The 15,362-nt window shown below is 44.5% G+C and overlaps 8 protein-coding genes across 8 annotated transcripts; 4 read left to right on the top strand and 4 right to left on the bottom strand. All coding sequences in view use genetic code 12, as the record gives it.

Moving 5' to 3' along the window:
• Window positions 1-78: 78 nt before the first annotated feature.
• On the bottom strand, window positions 79-1,698 carry IME2 (Serine/threonine protein kinase; the record flags this gene model as incomplete). The annotated part of the gene is made up of 1 exon (XM_006687856.2): window positions 79-1,698. One exon carries the CDS (start codon window positions 1,696-1,698, stop codon window positions 79-81), a length of 1,620 nt encoding a protein of 539 aa, XP_006687919.1.
• Window positions 1,699-1,939: 241 nt separating this feature from the next.
• PSN45_000434 (uncharacterized protein) lies at window positions 1,940-3,421 on the top strand (the record flags this gene model as incomplete). The annotated part of the gene is made up of 1 exon (XM_006687855.2): window positions 1,940-3,421. The coding sequence occupies one exon, from the start codon at window positions 1,940-1,942 to the stop codon at window positions 3,419-3,421; it is 1,482 nt and encodes a 493-aa protein (XP_006687918.1).
• An 80-nt stretch (window positions 3,422-3,501) lies between these two features.
• ATP25 (ATPase synthesis protein 25 mitochondrial) lies at window positions 3,502-6,597 on the bottom strand (the record flags this gene model as incomplete). The annotated part of the gene is made up of 2 exons (XM_066157458.1): window positions 3,502-4,733; window positions 4,794-6,597. The coding sequence occupies 2 exons, from the start codon at window positions 6,595-6,597 to the stop codon at window positions 3,502-3,504; spliced, it is 3,036 nt and encodes a 1,011-aa protein (XP_066013555.1).
• An 83-nt stretch (window positions 6,598-6,680) lies between these two features.
• PSN45_000432 (uncharacterized protein) lies at window positions 6,681-7,421 on the top strand (the record flags this gene model as incomplete). Its single annotated transcript, XM_006687853.1, has 1 exon — window positions 6,681-7,421. The coding sequence occupies one exon, from the start codon at window positions 6,681-6,683 to the stop codon at window positions 7,419-7,421; it is 741 nt and encodes a 246-aa protein (XP_006687916.1).
• A 43-nt stretch (window positions 7,422-7,464) lies between these two features.
• Window positions 7,465-8,346, bottom strand: KTI12 (kti12, chromatin associated; the record flags this gene model as incomplete). Its single annotated transcript, XM_006687852.2, has 1 exon — window positions 7,465-8,346. One exon carries the CDS (start codon window positions 8,344-8,346, stop codon window positions 7,465-7,467), a length of 882 nt encoding a protein of 293 aa, XP_006687915.1.
• A 43-nt stretch (window positions 8,347-8,389) lies between these two features.
• mtg1 (Mitochondrial GTPase 1) lies at window positions 8,390-9,499 on the top strand (the record flags this gene model as incomplete). The annotated part of the gene is made up of 1 exon (XM_006687851.1): window positions 8,390-9,499. One exon carries the CDS (start codon window positions 8,390-8,392, stop codon window positions 9,497-9,499), a length of 1,110 nt encoding a protein of 369 aa, XP_006687914.1.
• An 89-nt stretch (window positions 9,500-9,588) lies between these two features.
• Window positions 9,589-11,472, bottom strand: YKU80 (ATP-dependent DNA helicase yku80; the record flags this gene model as incomplete). The annotated part of the gene is made up of 1 exon (XM_006687849.1): window positions 9,589-11,472. The coding sequence occupies one exon, from the start codon at window positions 11,470-11,472 to the stop codon at window positions 9,589-9,591; it is 1,884 nt and encodes a 627-aa protein (XP_006687912.1).
• A 1,318-nt stretch (window positions 11,473-12,790) lies between these two features.
• PSN45_000428 (uncharacterized protein) lies at window positions 12,791-14,389 on the top strand (the record flags this gene model as incomplete). Its single annotated transcript, XM_006687847.2, has 1 exon — window positions 12,791-14,389. The coding sequence occupies one exon, from the start codon at window positions 12,791-12,793 to the stop codon at window positions 14,387-14,389; it is 1,599 nt and encodes a 532-aa protein (XP_006687910.1).
• Window positions 14,390-15,362: the final 973 nt, after the last annotated feature.

Here is a 15,362-nt window from a genome sequence, read left to right as displayed (position 1 = left end):
ATTATATTTTGTGGGGTGCTGCGCGCAGGTGAGGGTTTCTTTCACATTACATTTAAGACAATAATATAAGTACACATATTAGCCACAATTGGGGACCTTGAGAAACTGGTCTTTCGAGTGAAACGGGGTCTTAGTTCTAGTATGGTGCCGATGGAGTTTGGGGATCATGTCTTCCGCGGGGCCATTCCAGTGATAACTGTTCTCGTTCTCATTGTCGGCATTGGATAAGAGCTTTTCTAACCGGTCAGAGTCGTACGCATCCGAATCAAAGTACTCTTCGTCGATTTCCACGTCAACCAGGACTTCTGGGTCATATACATTCTCATCGTGATCTTCGTCCAACAACTCCGTGGTGGGTTTGCTTAAATACGAACGGTTGCGAAAAGGAAGCAAGGGCAGGTTGAAACCCATAAACTGGCCTTCGTACCCATCATAGAAATCTGTGTAAAGATATTTGGGTTTGATTACTTTGCAGCTGTTTGAACCGTAGTTTCCGGCCGAGAAAAGGTTGTGATTATTTTGACGAAAGTGGGTCGAAGGCCTGTACAGCTCATAGGTGCAAGTGCCTTTGAAGTATTTCATTGAACTTAAGGCTTTCGCATCTGACCTTGTGTCTGGATCCCACTTGAGGCATCCTTGTACAACCTCCGCGACTCCTTGGTACCTATCGGTCGAAAACAACTCACCAATAGTCACTCCTCGCTCATAAGGAAACAGAACCTTTAATTTCGATGCCAAGGAATGAGCTTCTCTCCAAAACCCTCCCAATGGGATTAAATAGGTCGGACTAGTGCCAATGTAGGTTATTTCTGGCAAAAGCGGGCTTCCGAGGGTTTTGACAATTAACCACAATTGGTTTACCTCATTATCCCCGGGGAATAATGCTGCGAAATTGACAAGCTCCATGACAATAAGCCCAAATGCCCACATATCGGCAGCCCTGCCGTATAATCCTCTTTGCAACAAGATCTCGGGTGCTCTGTACCATCTGGTGGCCACATATGAAGTGTATGGTGACATGTCATCTACGCTTCTACTCAACCCATAGTCAGCGACCTTTACGATATAGCTGTCACATTTGCGGTGTGGGGGAATATTCTCCTTGTCCCCATAAAACTGAATGGTGGCAATCAAGAGAATGTTTTCGGGCTTTAAATCTCTGTGCAAAAACCCATATTTGTGGATATGCTTGATTCCGTTCAATACTTGACTCAAAATGCTCTTCATGGTGACGGGACTGAACTTCAAACTGCCTCTAGCGACCACCAAATGGTAGAGGGTTTGGCCCATACATTCCATCACGATGTTAACCTGGTGGCTGCTAGGGTCAATGAATAGATCATACACCTCCACCAAGTTGGGGTGAGAAGGAATCGACAAGATAAACTTGAGTTCCTTGCTCCGTCTATACTCTTCCATAGAAGTGATGGGAGTCTTGAGGATCTTCACAGCCACCAATGGCAGTCGGTTCCGGTGGTGATCATGTAAAGGTTCTAATAGAGTGGAAATTCTGATGTCGTTTCGAATAAATATCTTGGAATTCATCTTGGTTTTACCAAGATACACATCTCCGAAGCTGCCAGATCCCATAGCAGTATAGAGGTAGTAGTTTTCGAATACAGACTTCCATCCAATGGGTTTGACCCATTCCTGGGGGTATTTTTGGAGTAAAGGCTTCTGAGTCCGCATGTAACTCATAATTTTCTTGATCAACGAGGGAGTCTGGGGCTGGAAGAACTGGGGTGTGGAGATGGTTGTCTCCGTGTAGTAATTCAGTACGTGATACGTACTGATTTAGAGGGGGCTTGTTTGTTTGTTCAGAGGAATTTAAATGAGTTCCTCTGTTGAAGTTGTAGGGGTTTGTGGATTTTGTTTGCAGCTTTTTTGCAACTGATATCCGCGCAAAAAATGTTATCAGTAACATTTCTCAGACATCACTATGATCTCTGCTAAACAGAAACTAGAACTAGCCGGCGCTATTGCGGAAATCATCCCGTTGGATCCCGAGTCGTGCTCTCAGATGGTTGAGTACGGATTGACTCTCCCAAACGACAGTGCTATCCAAGATCACTTTCTCAACATTCTTGGAGAAAGCGATACCACTTCGGCATTTTTGATGAAATTCATCGATGTGAAAAACAGCTTGAAACACAAGCCGAAGGTCACGCCATCCCCATCATCTGTAATTGAGCCCCAGCCCAAAAGGGACTCTAAAAATGCATGGAGCACAACCAAATCTAGAGAAACATCCAGCTCCCCAGCACCAATTAAACCTCTGAAAAGAGTTCCCATAACCACCTCGGAGTTGATCAAAGAGAAGCAGGAGGAAACCCCCAAAGAGAACAGAAAGTCAAGAAAGAAGAAGCTCGAGAGCCTTCAAGATCTTGAGGCGGTATTGAATTCACTTGAAGTGAAGAAGGATGATGACTCACGCACAGTTTGCTTCTGTAATGCTACGAGGCATCCACTATTCGAAATAGCCCCCAACTGCTTGAACTGCGGCAAGATTATCTGTGCCAGAGAGGGGTTACAGCCATGTTCTTTCTGTGGCTACGAGCTTCTTTCTGTTAAAGATAGAGTCGAGATAAAAGAAGTGTTACTAAAAGAAAAACAAGAATTGGACGGGAAACCAGTAAGACCAGAAAGGTACCAGGGATCACCCAAGCCTCAAACCAAGCCCAAGAAGATAGTGGTTAGTTTAAAGGCCGGTGAAAATCTCTGGAAAGCTCAAGATGCTGCTTTGAAACAAGCCGAAGCCGAGAGGAAGATCCAGCACGAGAGACTAGAGGAGGAAATTGCCTCCCGAGAAACCCAGTCACAGCAGGAGAAGGAGATTCTGTACTACAATAATATCAGCGGAGTTGATCCTGATCTAGTGGCAGCTCAACAAAGACTCAATACATTACTAGACTTCCAAGACAATGGAGAAGAAAGAACCAAGATCATAGACAACGCAGCCGACTACGAAATCTCCACTTCCAACAGTGGTAATATGTGGCTTTCTGCCGCCGAGAGAGCGATAAGGTTAAAGAAGCAGCAACGACAATTCAGGAAATATGAAGAGAATGAACAGAAACGGTTGGGTAAAGGCCAAAAGACGGTTGAAATGGTCATAAAAGATGGAAAGGTGACGATGGTAGAAAAGTACTCGATGAGAGATGATGACGACGACGAAGCGAATACCCATGAAATCACGAAATTGGAAGACGATCTTAAACAAAGCAAGAGAAAAGATGAAGATATCGCAACTCAAAACGTGTGGGATTACGAAGCCGATAACAACAAGTGGGAGAAACCTGTGTATGTGGCAGGCAAAGCTGAAGTCAAAGTTGAATCTCAAGACTTCTCGGACCCGCTCAAGAAACGAGTTCAATTTGGCTCTGGTGGGGACCTGAGTGAATTGGTTGCTAGTATGTATTAACAGGTGAATGACTTATTATGTATTATATGTGCTTACAATTAGGTGGACGATTTAATACGGTGTGCAATCTTAGTGCATAACTAACGCCTTCTCCCCCAGTTCTTATTCTTCTTGTAGTGAATCTTCAATCTCTTGTAGTTGTGACTTATAGGTGCAACTTTTCTTCCCTTCGATTTGGTTGCAGGCTTGACTGGCTTCTTATCTTCTTCACTTTCTTCACCTTCACTGCTCTCCACTCCTTGTGCCATCTTCTCCAACCTCTTCTCTTCATTCTCATTGATCTCCTCCAACACCTTATGCAAGTTCTTCGAGCCCATACTATCATCTTCAACAGACGCGATGTTTGGCTTAATCTTGTACCGTCTGGTGGATCTTTTCTGTGTCTTGCTCTTCTTTCGTCTAGGAACATACAGCTCTCCTGTGAGGGCCTGTTCCTCTTCAGATGACTCACTATCCACCCCGTACTTGTCATGTTCTTGTTGCGAGATGATGATGCTCTTATGGTCTCGGTAGACATCAAGTAGACTTCTGTTACCCATTTGGCGGAATCCATGAGACTTCAAGGGTGACGGAGAAACCAGAAAATTAATCGTCGACTTGGAGGTGGGGGTTGAAGGAGACCTGGTATTAACCGGCGACGATGGCTGGGAAAGAAATGGAGATTTGTCGGTTTGAGACAACTCAAACTTCAGGATATTTCGTTTGAGATACTGTGGAGTGTCCGCTGCCAACGCCCCGAGACCCATTGACACTGGTGTTCGCATGGGCGTCTTAGTGGGGCTGCTCAGACTAGCCATGGCAATTCGGTGCATAAAGGATGATGACTTGGATGCTGACCTCAATGGCGTGACTTGGGTGATGAGTTTGGGCTTGGTGGGTGTCTTAAACTCCAAATCTTCAGACGGGCCATTATGGGGCACTAGAGGCACCTTCCTCTTCGACGGAGACGGCTCTGGGGGCGTCATTCTGATATCAAATATCGATAACACTTTACCTCCTGCTTGTGGAGTGGGCCCCAACTCAGAATTGTTGTAGAACGCCGACACCTCCTGAGGACCGTCCAATTCTTTCTCATCATCGGAAAGACCCTTCAAGTTGTCAATGTCGACGTCCGTAGCCGGCTTGGGCGGTATTTGCTGTGGCTTGTCTGGTAATTTTTGCTGCTTCAATTTGAGGGCCCGGTATAACTTATACAATTTCAGGATGTGGGCATCTTCTTTAACGTCAGTCTTCGAAGGTGGTCTGGAGTGTACTTTGACGAAGTCGTGCTCCCAGTCCTTGATCTTCTTTTTCACCTGTGTTAGATTTTGATCTATAGACATGTTTTCATGGTATTGAATATATGAACGCGCCTGTTCTATTTACAAAGTACTCGCGAAAGTTCGTATCTCATCGAGGGCCGAATCGGGCAATATTTTGTGCTGGGACTCTAGGATTAAACCCAACGATACTTTCAAATGGTGAGTCTCCGACTCCTTCAAGTCACCTGACCTGGCTTGAAACTGCTCCATAAATGACCCTGACATTTTGTGAGTGCCGCTCCAATACTCTTGGACAAAAATTTTGTTGGCCCTCACATCGTTTCTAAGAGCCAAATATACTATAAGTCTGGCCCATCTCTGAATGTCTTTTTTATCGTCCAAAAGACTCATGGAGACATCCCAGTGGTTCCAGAACTCATCCCAGCGGCCAGAGTTACCGAGAGAAAACAACTGCAACTCCTTGAAAGACCTGCTAAATGAACGGCTGTCAGACTTGAGTCCCAAGTAGAAGTTCAATACCTCCATCATATCTCTTGTACGATTTTCTGCTTGTACAGACGTGGAGAACTTCTGATGATAGTAGTCTTTGTTGTCGTAGAGAGTTTCGTCTATGACTGAAGGGCCAAGGTCCAATTCTCCGTTGTTTGTGGATGTGAATGCTAGCTTCCACAAAAGTGGGATGAACTCAGGATTGGCTTCAGGATCGATAGTTTCTCCTGAAAACCGGTAGACATTCATGGAAAACTGGGCCAACATATCGAAAGCCTTGTCGGATCTTGGTTTAGGTTCAAGACTGGCCTGTAATTGAGGAGAGTCGATAAGAACTTTCATATAAGTGGTGACATCACTGGATCTTTCGTGCTTCATGTTCACCGACTCATCTATAGCAATGGCTAAATCAGCATATTTGTCAAGCATAACTTCTGTTACCTTTTCCAAGCTCACCACACTATGGTCTATGAAATGTAATATGCTGTAGAAGATGGACCGGAACTTGTGGTCTTCAACGTTAGGATTGACAAAGCTGGCCTCAAACTCGGTGATATACTGGTTTAGTTTCTGGGAATTTAAGCTGTCAACTTCTTCTTCCATAAGGTTAGTAAGGCATGTAGCCAACTCATGGTTGATGTACCTCGTAGAGGTGTGTAATTTTCTTCTGGTAAGAAAGAACTCAGGTATATCGGAAACGTTCTTGATAGCCACACTCTCTTCCTGTTTCTCCACCGGTTCTGGTGCCTTCTCCTCCACCCACAAAGACTCCAAGTCCAATTCAGCTCTCCTATCTTTGGTGAGAACATGAATACAAATGTTATCTACACTCGTCTCACACATAACCCACGAGTTCGCCGTTTTTCCATAGTCATTATCGGTTGCAAGAGGAGCCTTGTTAGCCCTCTTCAACATCCGTCTTCTTGCTACAGCGTTGGGAGCTGCTGATACCAAACCGTTGACTTTGACCTGTTTTTGGAAATTATGTTTGATATAGTGCTTGAGCTCCTGTCCCGCTTTGTATATGTGTCTTTCGGACTTTCCGGTGCAGATTATTATGTAGTCAAAGGGCTGGTTTTCCACACTTTGAGGATGGCTTGCATCTAATGTGTTTAGGTCAAATAGTTGAATCTCTTGAAGACCGTATTCTTCGGCCAAGAGACGGAGAAATTCCGTAACCGTACTAGGAGCAGACTCTGGAACGTAAGGGATGGGCGGCCTATCAGCGGGTTTGGTGGAGATATTCTGTTCTTCTCTTAAATACCAAGGAGTATTATCACTGTTGTCAATAGCACGGATTGGCTCTGTTAGCTTTAAGACGTTGGTGAAGTGGAAAGATCTAAATGCAGGAAGGGCGTACACACGGCTCACTTGTCGAGCAGAGCGTATAATACCTCTTCTACTTAGAGCTGGGATTCTGATCATAGGTATCGCAAGTGAGAAGTTTTCGAGCATTTGAATCATTTTCGAACATCTTGATCGCATCGCAAAAAAAATACCTACAACAGATGGCAAAATTGGTACATAATATCCAGAAGAAGCAGCACAAGGAGCGGTCTCAGACGAAAGATAGAGAAAGGTATGGGCTATTGGAGAAGAAGAAGGACTATCGGTTGAGAGCCGCCGACTTCCACAAAAAACAGGCTGCCATAAAGGCCCTTAGAAACAAGGCATCGCAATACAATCCTGATGAATACTACCATGCCATGACCAGAAAGAGAACCGATGACAGAGGAATAATCGTGTCGGATAGAGGAAACGAGCTGTTATCTGTTGACCAGGTGAAGTTGCTTAAAACTCAAGATTCAAACTATATTCGTACGATGAGATTGAATGAGTTAAACAAGATAGACAAGCAAAAGCAGAGTTTGGCATTTAAGGCCAAAGGAAAACACACAGTTTTCGTCGGGTCCAAACAAGAACAAGAGAGGTTTTCACCAGAAGAATACTTCAACACCGATAAAGACTTTTTGAGTAGAAGAGAGAATAGGCCCAGAATTGAGCAGTTGGAAAGTAACAAGAAGATCATCGAAAGCAACATAGACGAGGTTGTGAGAGAAAGATTGAACGAAAAGAAGGTCAAGCAGTACAAGTTGTTGAAAAGTCGGATGGAAAGAGAACAGCAGCTCAAACAAGTGGAAAGTAGAATGGAGCAGCAGAAAGAGTTGATGAAAAAGGGTAATAAGAAGAAGGTGGTGGATGGGTCCGGGAACATCCACTTCAAATGGAAGATCCAGAGAAAGAGGTAGAGGTATCTATGTCCTCTGTACCATAGTAATAAATGCATTAATTCTAGTCATCGCTGTTCAAGTTTCTATTAACATAGTCTGAGAACATAGGAGTGATACGGTCACTGGCCACGCTCCTCATTCGGTTCAACCCGATATATGTACGTCTTATTCTCTGTAGCTGTGCGATGCTGACGGTGGTGGCAGGCATCTCGATCACCACCCCATTATCTCTGTCTATTATCACCTTGCCTCCTATGGTGCTCAACTGTTGATGTTGAAGGATCTTGCCAATGACTTCCAGGGTTTGTTTCTCCAATTCTTGCATGAAGTTGTTGCCTGATGTGGGCTTAACCAACGTGGCATTGTTAGGAGGAGGAGGTCTTTTGAGAACAAGAGTATCCCAGATTTCGTCAATGGGGAGCTGCTCGTCTTCTTCACTAGCAGCAATGGTGAAAAGAGGACTGTCCCAACGGTTGGAGTCGATTGGCTCCTCATAACGCATACAGAGCTGATCAATAAGATCCTCTTCCCATATGTGGGACTCATTTGTGACGGAACTATTCCAGTTTTTGACGGTTTCTTTGGAGTTTATAACGTGGACCACGCAATGGGGAGTGGAAACTCCCTTGGCCTCACAGAAAAGTTGATACCGGAACCCCTTGATGTACGCCAATGAATCAAGGATCACAAACGTTGACCGCGATAAGTCTCTTCTAACAGCCGAAATCTGGTTTCCTCTAGCCTGCCTTTCAGATACGCTTTCACGGTATGATTTTCTCGCTATTCCCAAACTATCGTCCGTGTGGTACTTGATGTTGTAGTTGTGGCCAGGCCCATTATCGACTTTTGCGTGCTCAATTTTCTGCTCCAACGCCTCTATGAGCTTGGTGGCCCAGGTGCTCTTCCCAGAACATGGGAACCCAGTAAACGTTATCAATGGCATCGGGTGAAAAAATCGCATCGCGAAACTCGATCTCATTTTAAGCATGTCCTTTGTGCCTAGAAGGATATTTCCTGGATTTAACATCACTTTGGCAAACTTCAAGGGCCATCATCAGAAGGCCTTGACGAAGTTTGGCCACTTGGCCCCGCAAATTGACTATATTCTTGAAGTCAGGGATAGTAGGGCCCCTATTGCAACCACAAATGTGTTGCTTGAGAGAGTACTAGCCAGAAAGCCCAAAGTGGTTTTGTACAGTAAAAAGGATTTGTCAGTACTAAGCACTCCGTTGCTAGAAAAATGGCACAACAAGCACAATGAGGAGTATATGGTTATAGACGCTAGAAGTAAGCAGGATGCTAAACGAATTATTGATAGAATGACCAAAGAGTACAATAAGATGAACCCACCCCCACCGTTGGGAATGAGGCTCATGATCGTGGGAATGCCTAACGTAGGTAAGTCTACATTGGTTAATACTCTAAGAGAAGTTGGATATAATTACCACTTAACCGATACCATTTCTACCAAAAGACGTAAGGTTGCAAAGACTGGTGGACAACCAGGAGTCACGAGAAACACCAGTGAAATCATCAAAATCAGCCAGTGGCCCGAGATTTCTGTGCATGATACTCCCGGGGTATTTCTTCCAACTGTAAAGAACAGTGAGACGATGTTGTCGTTGGCGTTGGTGGGGTGTGTAAATTCGTCGTTTGTGGATCCGGTGATTCAGGCTGATTATTTGTTGTATTTGTTGAACCTACAGGACGAGCCTGGTGCTCGTTATAGTGAGTACATGGATCATCCCACGAACTCAGTAGATGAGTTGTTGTTCAATATCGCCAAAACCAGAAACAAATTGAAGAAAGATGATTCTTACGATGAGCTTGGAATGGCGAATCATTGGTTGAATCTTTGGAGACAAGCCAAGGGCAAGCAGTACAGAGGTCTATTTGAGTTGGAGACGATTATAGAGGTGGGTGGAAAACAGGTGAGGTCGATGTTTGAAGAAGAAAAGGAAAGGGTTCGTTCTATGAATGTGCACCAGAAGATTGTTGATAGTTTGGGAGAAGATGGAACGGGGATGTCTAAAAAGAGAAGTAGAACTGCCAAAGATAGAGAGTTTGATATCAGAAATCGGTTGTTCAAGTTATAAGTAGCATTATCATGTACATATTTAGGAGGATATCTGGTGCAAGTTGTAGTAACAGAAGTTTGGTTTCATTATCATTATCATGTACATATTTAGGTGAGAATATCTTCGATATCGATAAACTCATATTCTCCTTCGTTCTCTCCATAGGTGCCTGCTCCAACCTTTTCTTGGTCAAGCTTTCTTCTCTTGGTTTTGGGCCTGAAAGGAATAGTCTTTTTCGCCAACTTCTCTACCGTTCCATCGGTTTTATTCAACTGGCTTAACCAACTACTATGGAAGGAATTGTATCCGTTGAGAAGAATGTTGGATAAGTTGAACAAGTTGGTGGGGATGTCGGGAATGGTATTGTTCGTCAAAAACACGGGAGACTCTTCAACTTCGGTTTTATCAACAGCTTCCCGGAGCATTTTGAACAAGTTTGTATGAAATTTGTGGATAGCAGGGTTGTTGGACATGAGTTTCAAATCAGTACTAACTGCCTCTTTGCTTTGCCTAATTCTTTCTTCGAGGGTTTGGTGAGATAGTAATGTCACCTTTCCATTATTGATACAATACTGGTCAATGTTCGCTTCTTGGGCAGGTGTGTGGGCATCCAAATCCCTCGAGAGGATAAACTTCTCCATCAACTTCAAGTCCTCTGAATTTGCTTCTTCGGTGGACAACTGGGGAAAACGGCCGGACTTTTCATCTTCTTTGCAGGCGAGACGAACCAGCTGCAAAGAGTAGACGATTTTAGTGGATATCTTTGTTATTGAAGGAATCAACGCACAGATCTTCACTTCGTCGTTCTCCTTCTGAACAAACCGCCCAATCACCAACATACGTGAATCAAGAAGCGCTTCACAAAGACAATTATAGCCCAAAAGGTTTCTATTTGTCAGAAGCTTAGCCGGCACCAAGTACTTGCTTTCCTCCGTGAAGAAAGCTACTGGTAAATCGTCAATTTTCATAAACCCCACCACATCTATAGCCGGTTCCCCTGCAAGTCTCGAAGCTGCGAGAGTTTTGGAATCAAGAGCAATAATATCATTGTTGGTGTACTTATACCCATCCGTCCAGTTTCCTTTTTCCAAAGGGACCTTTTTTTTGGGGTTGTTTTCATGATCTTTGTTGTCAAGCTCCACATAATAGCCGTATTCAGTGGTTAGATGTTTTACTTCACCATCTTTGACAAGGTAATTATGGCCGGCAGGAAGTTTTTCTGGCATCACTGCAGGGTATATTTCCACATCCAAAGAAATCTGACTGGTATCTTTTCCGCTGCTACCAAGATGGGCAGGGTCTGTTCCCAATCGCAAAGAACCTTTGAATGCTACCCGAGGATCCACCCTTTTCAAGGGTGGGTTTTTCGTGATCGATTCGGCAACATCATTAGCATCCAACACGTGGCCATTGTTGTACTGGGCCACCAACTTTCTCCAACTTTGCACATTTTTCACCTGGGTAGGTGAAGTGTCAGACCCGAAATTCACTCCCACAACAGAAACATTGATACCCATATTGTTGACCGCTGCCACAGTGCTGTCTGCCAACTCGGTGCCAAAAGACCTTACATCTCCCTCACCGTTGGTGATCACCACTATATTTCTTATGAATGCACCTTTAGCGTCTTGGTTCATTAAAGCTACTGCCACCAGAAGCGCGTGAATAACATCACCATCGTCGGGTGAAGATGCGGTGTTTGGGACCAAAAACCACTCGACTTCCTTCAAGTGGCGTATTCCGGGTGACGTCTTACCAAGGACCTTGTAAATACCCTTCAATTGATCATCTTCCGAGAAGTCCACGTTGGAAGTGGGCGCGTGGCAGGCAATCACAGAAACAAAGTCTGTGACTCGAGTGTTGAAGATCTTGGCCATGAGCAAATGATACATATACTTCAAGCCGAAGTCGAGATGTGACTGGCCGGGGGAAAGCTCACGAGCCATTTCCCGGTCCAAGTCAACCACAAATGTTGTTAACTCTTTGGACATGCTTTTGTGAATATAATTCGCGACTTTTGAAATAATCAACAGAGCACAGGGCCTGGGAAATGGGAATTATAGTGTACATTGTGTATGGGTGTATGAATCAGGACTTGGATAGGTGTTAGGGCAGGCCAATGAACTTTAGTCCACTTGGTACTTACCCTATGCAGCAATGTGAAAGCCATAGTACTACTAGATATACGAGCGTGAAGAATCGGCTGAGGACACTTTAGGCGGATTTTCGGTGTCTCGCTTAGATGAAGGTTTTGATTTTGATTGTGGATCCCACCCTGCACGGCACCTCGGATTTGCATAAACAAAGAGACCGAGTAGCAATTACAAAAGAAAAACGGTTCAAAAACACACACAGCTCCTATAATTCTAAACATAGGTTTTTTCACCTCTGTCTTTGGTGGGCTTGTAGTGTATATAATATACTTCAAATCTATTGTGATCGCTACAACTTGCACCAATTGGTTCCACTGAAAAAATACATTTGCCCCACCCAAATCTAATTCCTCTCTCTAGGACCCGTAGTCATCACCACAACCACGGTACATCATGGGAGATTCCACCGTCCCACCGTCCCAAACCTCCTCCTATTAACGAAATATAAACAAAATATCTCACTGCAAAATATCTGATCATACCCAACTATTTACGCCGGCCGCGCATCTTTCACAAACCGAACATAACCAGCAAACAAATACCTTTTAATAGACCACCAGCACCCGTGTCCCTTCCGATGAACTTGCCATATAATCTCTACGGAAACGATGCATACTACCCGCAGTATCCGTCTGGCCAGATAACCAGTACGGACCCTTCATTTTACCAAAATGTATCCCAGACCCAACCAATAGATAATGACTCCAGAATCCTCAACAGCCTACCGGGCCTTGCTTCTACCAGTGTGCAAGACTCTGAGCCGCTCCCCATGGGTAGCATGCCCGATCCTCGACTTCTGTACCAGAGACCGCCACCGGATATCCATTCCCAACAACAACATCAGACTTTGCAACAATTCCCACAGCAACAGCTCCCACAGCAACAACTTCCCCAGTCCATGAGAATGATGCCACCTCTACAGACCCTCGCACCACGCTTACCCCAGCAGTTTGGTGACCAGAATAATGGCGGAAGTACAAGCCAACCCATGGGTGCTCTTGCTGGAGGACCTGTTTATGGGCTAATGCCAACTGGAAACATGCTCATACCACTTTCGTACCAGCTCCCGTACCATCAGTATGTAGGGCCATTTCTGAGCCGGTCCTACGACACGGACGGGCCTGTATCGATCCCAGCCCCACCCCAGCACCACCACATGGCCACTGGCCAATCCCCTACCCAATTACAACCCATAGCCTCGCATTTGACAACCCAGGTGCCCACTCCATCCAGTGCTCCTAGTGGAGCCAGCCATTCCCAAAGCCCTTTGCCTCTGGGATATGCCGCTAATATAGAACCCACTCTTGGTCGGGAATACCTGAATGAATACGGAGAGACTTATAAACCACTTGCGCCAAAGAAGAACTCCAAACCGCGGATTAAGAAGTTGGATAAGTCGGGCTCTGTGCAGAAGGAAAAGGGAAGTACCAGGGAGAATACCGAGCTGGAGCCCTCGGGGGATGCCGTCTACCAGGAGTTTTTAAGTGCCTTAAGGCTTGAGAAACCCAATAGTAGTGGGGCTCTGCCAGCATTTTTTGACGTGGGAAGCGAACTAGAGAAACGGTTGTTTGACTTGTTCATTCACGAGGTGTCCAAGAGCATGAACATGTTCATGGCTGGGAACTTTTTCCTGGAACTTGTGCCGGAAATGGCTCTTCTTGATGAAACAGGAATGATCATGAGCTCGATGTTCAGTTTAAGTGCCTTGATGTTGCAGAGAATCGACCCCGACCTGATCGAACTGTCTGTTCCCATTGACTACTACCACCTGACCATTCAGTCTATTCTGCACAGTTTGAGCTTACCTAGTGGTGACGACAATGAGGGAATCATTGCTAGGTGTCTTGTGAGCACGATTCTTTTGGGAGTGTATGAGATGTTCTTCTTGGCCACCGACAATACGTACGTGAAGGGGGCGGTGAGCTTGTTAACGTCCATAATTGCCAAGAGTGATGATCAAAGTCCCTTGAAAAACTCCCAGTTTCTTCAAATGTGTTTCTGGGCCATGTTTATCTGTGACTTGATCTTGTCATTGAAATTCAATCTCCCAGCGATGTTCTCTGTGAAGCAGTTTTGGATGCAAATTGATCCCCAGTTTGTTGAGCAATTCACAAGCCCCGTGTACCCTGCGATTAGTCCCAGACCTGATGATGTGTTGTTCATCTCCCAGAAAGATGCAGTGTGGTGGTTACACAGGGTTCTTTTCGACTTCAGTATCGCCAATGAATTTAACTCTGAAGTGGTGGTTCTCACTGAAAAGGAGTTTAATACAAATAAAAGTTTCCATGATTGGCTTGCAATTAACGAGACGCTTGAGGACTTTGAAAGAAATCTTCCCCAAGCTTTGAAACCGATTATCTACAAGCCAAGTTCAAACGATCCTAATGACTCGTACTATCCCACAATCTACTATAGGGACGAGTTAGCGGCAATGATTGCCTTGCACATGAAATTGACTAAGGTATCGTTGTACCAAGGGCTTCTCCAAAAGACCAACTTGAACTCACCTGAAGTCCAAGGGTATTTAAAACAGATTCCACGGAATCATGCCAAGTTGCTTGCCAAGGATGTTATTGGAATTCTTCGCACCTATGATTTGAATACGTATTTGTGGCCTATCAATATCCATACCATTAGATATGTGTCTCGGTACCTCCATGACGATGAGTATGAGTATAAGGAGCTTGAATTTTTCATGAAAAGAGTGATAGAGACTTGTCACTTTATCTTTCAGAGCAAGAAGATTATTGGATAAGACAAATCTTCTTAGCCACCGAGTTGTGATAAAATCTGGGGTTGGTATACTCCTACAATAGCACAAATAGACTTTGTGTAGCTTATGCTTCTAAGAAAAAATGAACCACACTGTACTATTCCAAGAATTGTTCAATAACAGAAGCGATGGTGAAATAATAGATTTTTCAGGTTTGGTATTATGACCCAGTGTTGGTTACACACCTAGTGAACCTGACTAACCAAGTGAACTTGTTCAGCAAATGGTTGCAACAAAAGTTTAAAAACAACTCCGGTCGCAACTGGGGCAATTGTGTAGTGCACTATTGGCCAATTTTGCTGCAAAATCTACAGACGCTCAAATTCGTTTGAAACGCTTTGATAAGTTTATTTGCAGAGTAGGTTTCTTCTGCTAGCCAAAATGGAAGAAACGGAGGATATGTATACTGCTTCACAGCTCACTCCAGAACCTAGAGATTCCAATCAGGAGCTTGAAGACCAAGCTTATTTTAATGAAAGTCTTGGAGAGAAGTTTGAAGTACGCATCTCTAAGGTGGCTAGTTAGTGAATAAATATTCTCGTTCATCACTACTTCTACTTCCGTGCTCGGTTCTCCCGCTGGTAGGACGGAAGTCCTGAACTTGGAAGTTCAGTTCTCCCTATTCCATTGCAAAACCTGCTTTTGACACATCATTTGTCAAAAAGTATGGCAGGGATAACCCACCAAAGTCCATAGCACTGTAGAAATTATCCGGGTGCCATATCTCTGGTACACTGCATCATGCTTCCAATGGTCAAATATATAGTATCACGGTCCTCGGCGGTTTCGGCCTACAATCGGCATCGCCATGATGCGGCGCGGCCAAGTCGCACCACCCTACCCCAGTCACACCTCGCTTCCATACGTCACCAACCTTATTCCTCTTGTTTCTTTTTCCCACCACATCCTGAAATCTTAAACCAACCTGAAAGTTCTTTCCTGATCTTCCTAATAC

The sequence above is a fragment of the Yamadazyma tenuis genome, chromosome 1 (assembly GCF_029203305.1).
Source record: "Yamadazyma tenuis chromosome 1, complete sequence".
Taxonomy (NCBI): domain Eukaryota; kingdom Fungi; phylum Ascomycota; class Pichiomycetes; order Serinales; family Debaryomycetaceae; genus Yamadazyma; species Yamadazyma tenuis.
Note: the sequence above shows the minus strand (reverse complement) of the source record. Positions and strands in the feature narration are given on the sequence as shown.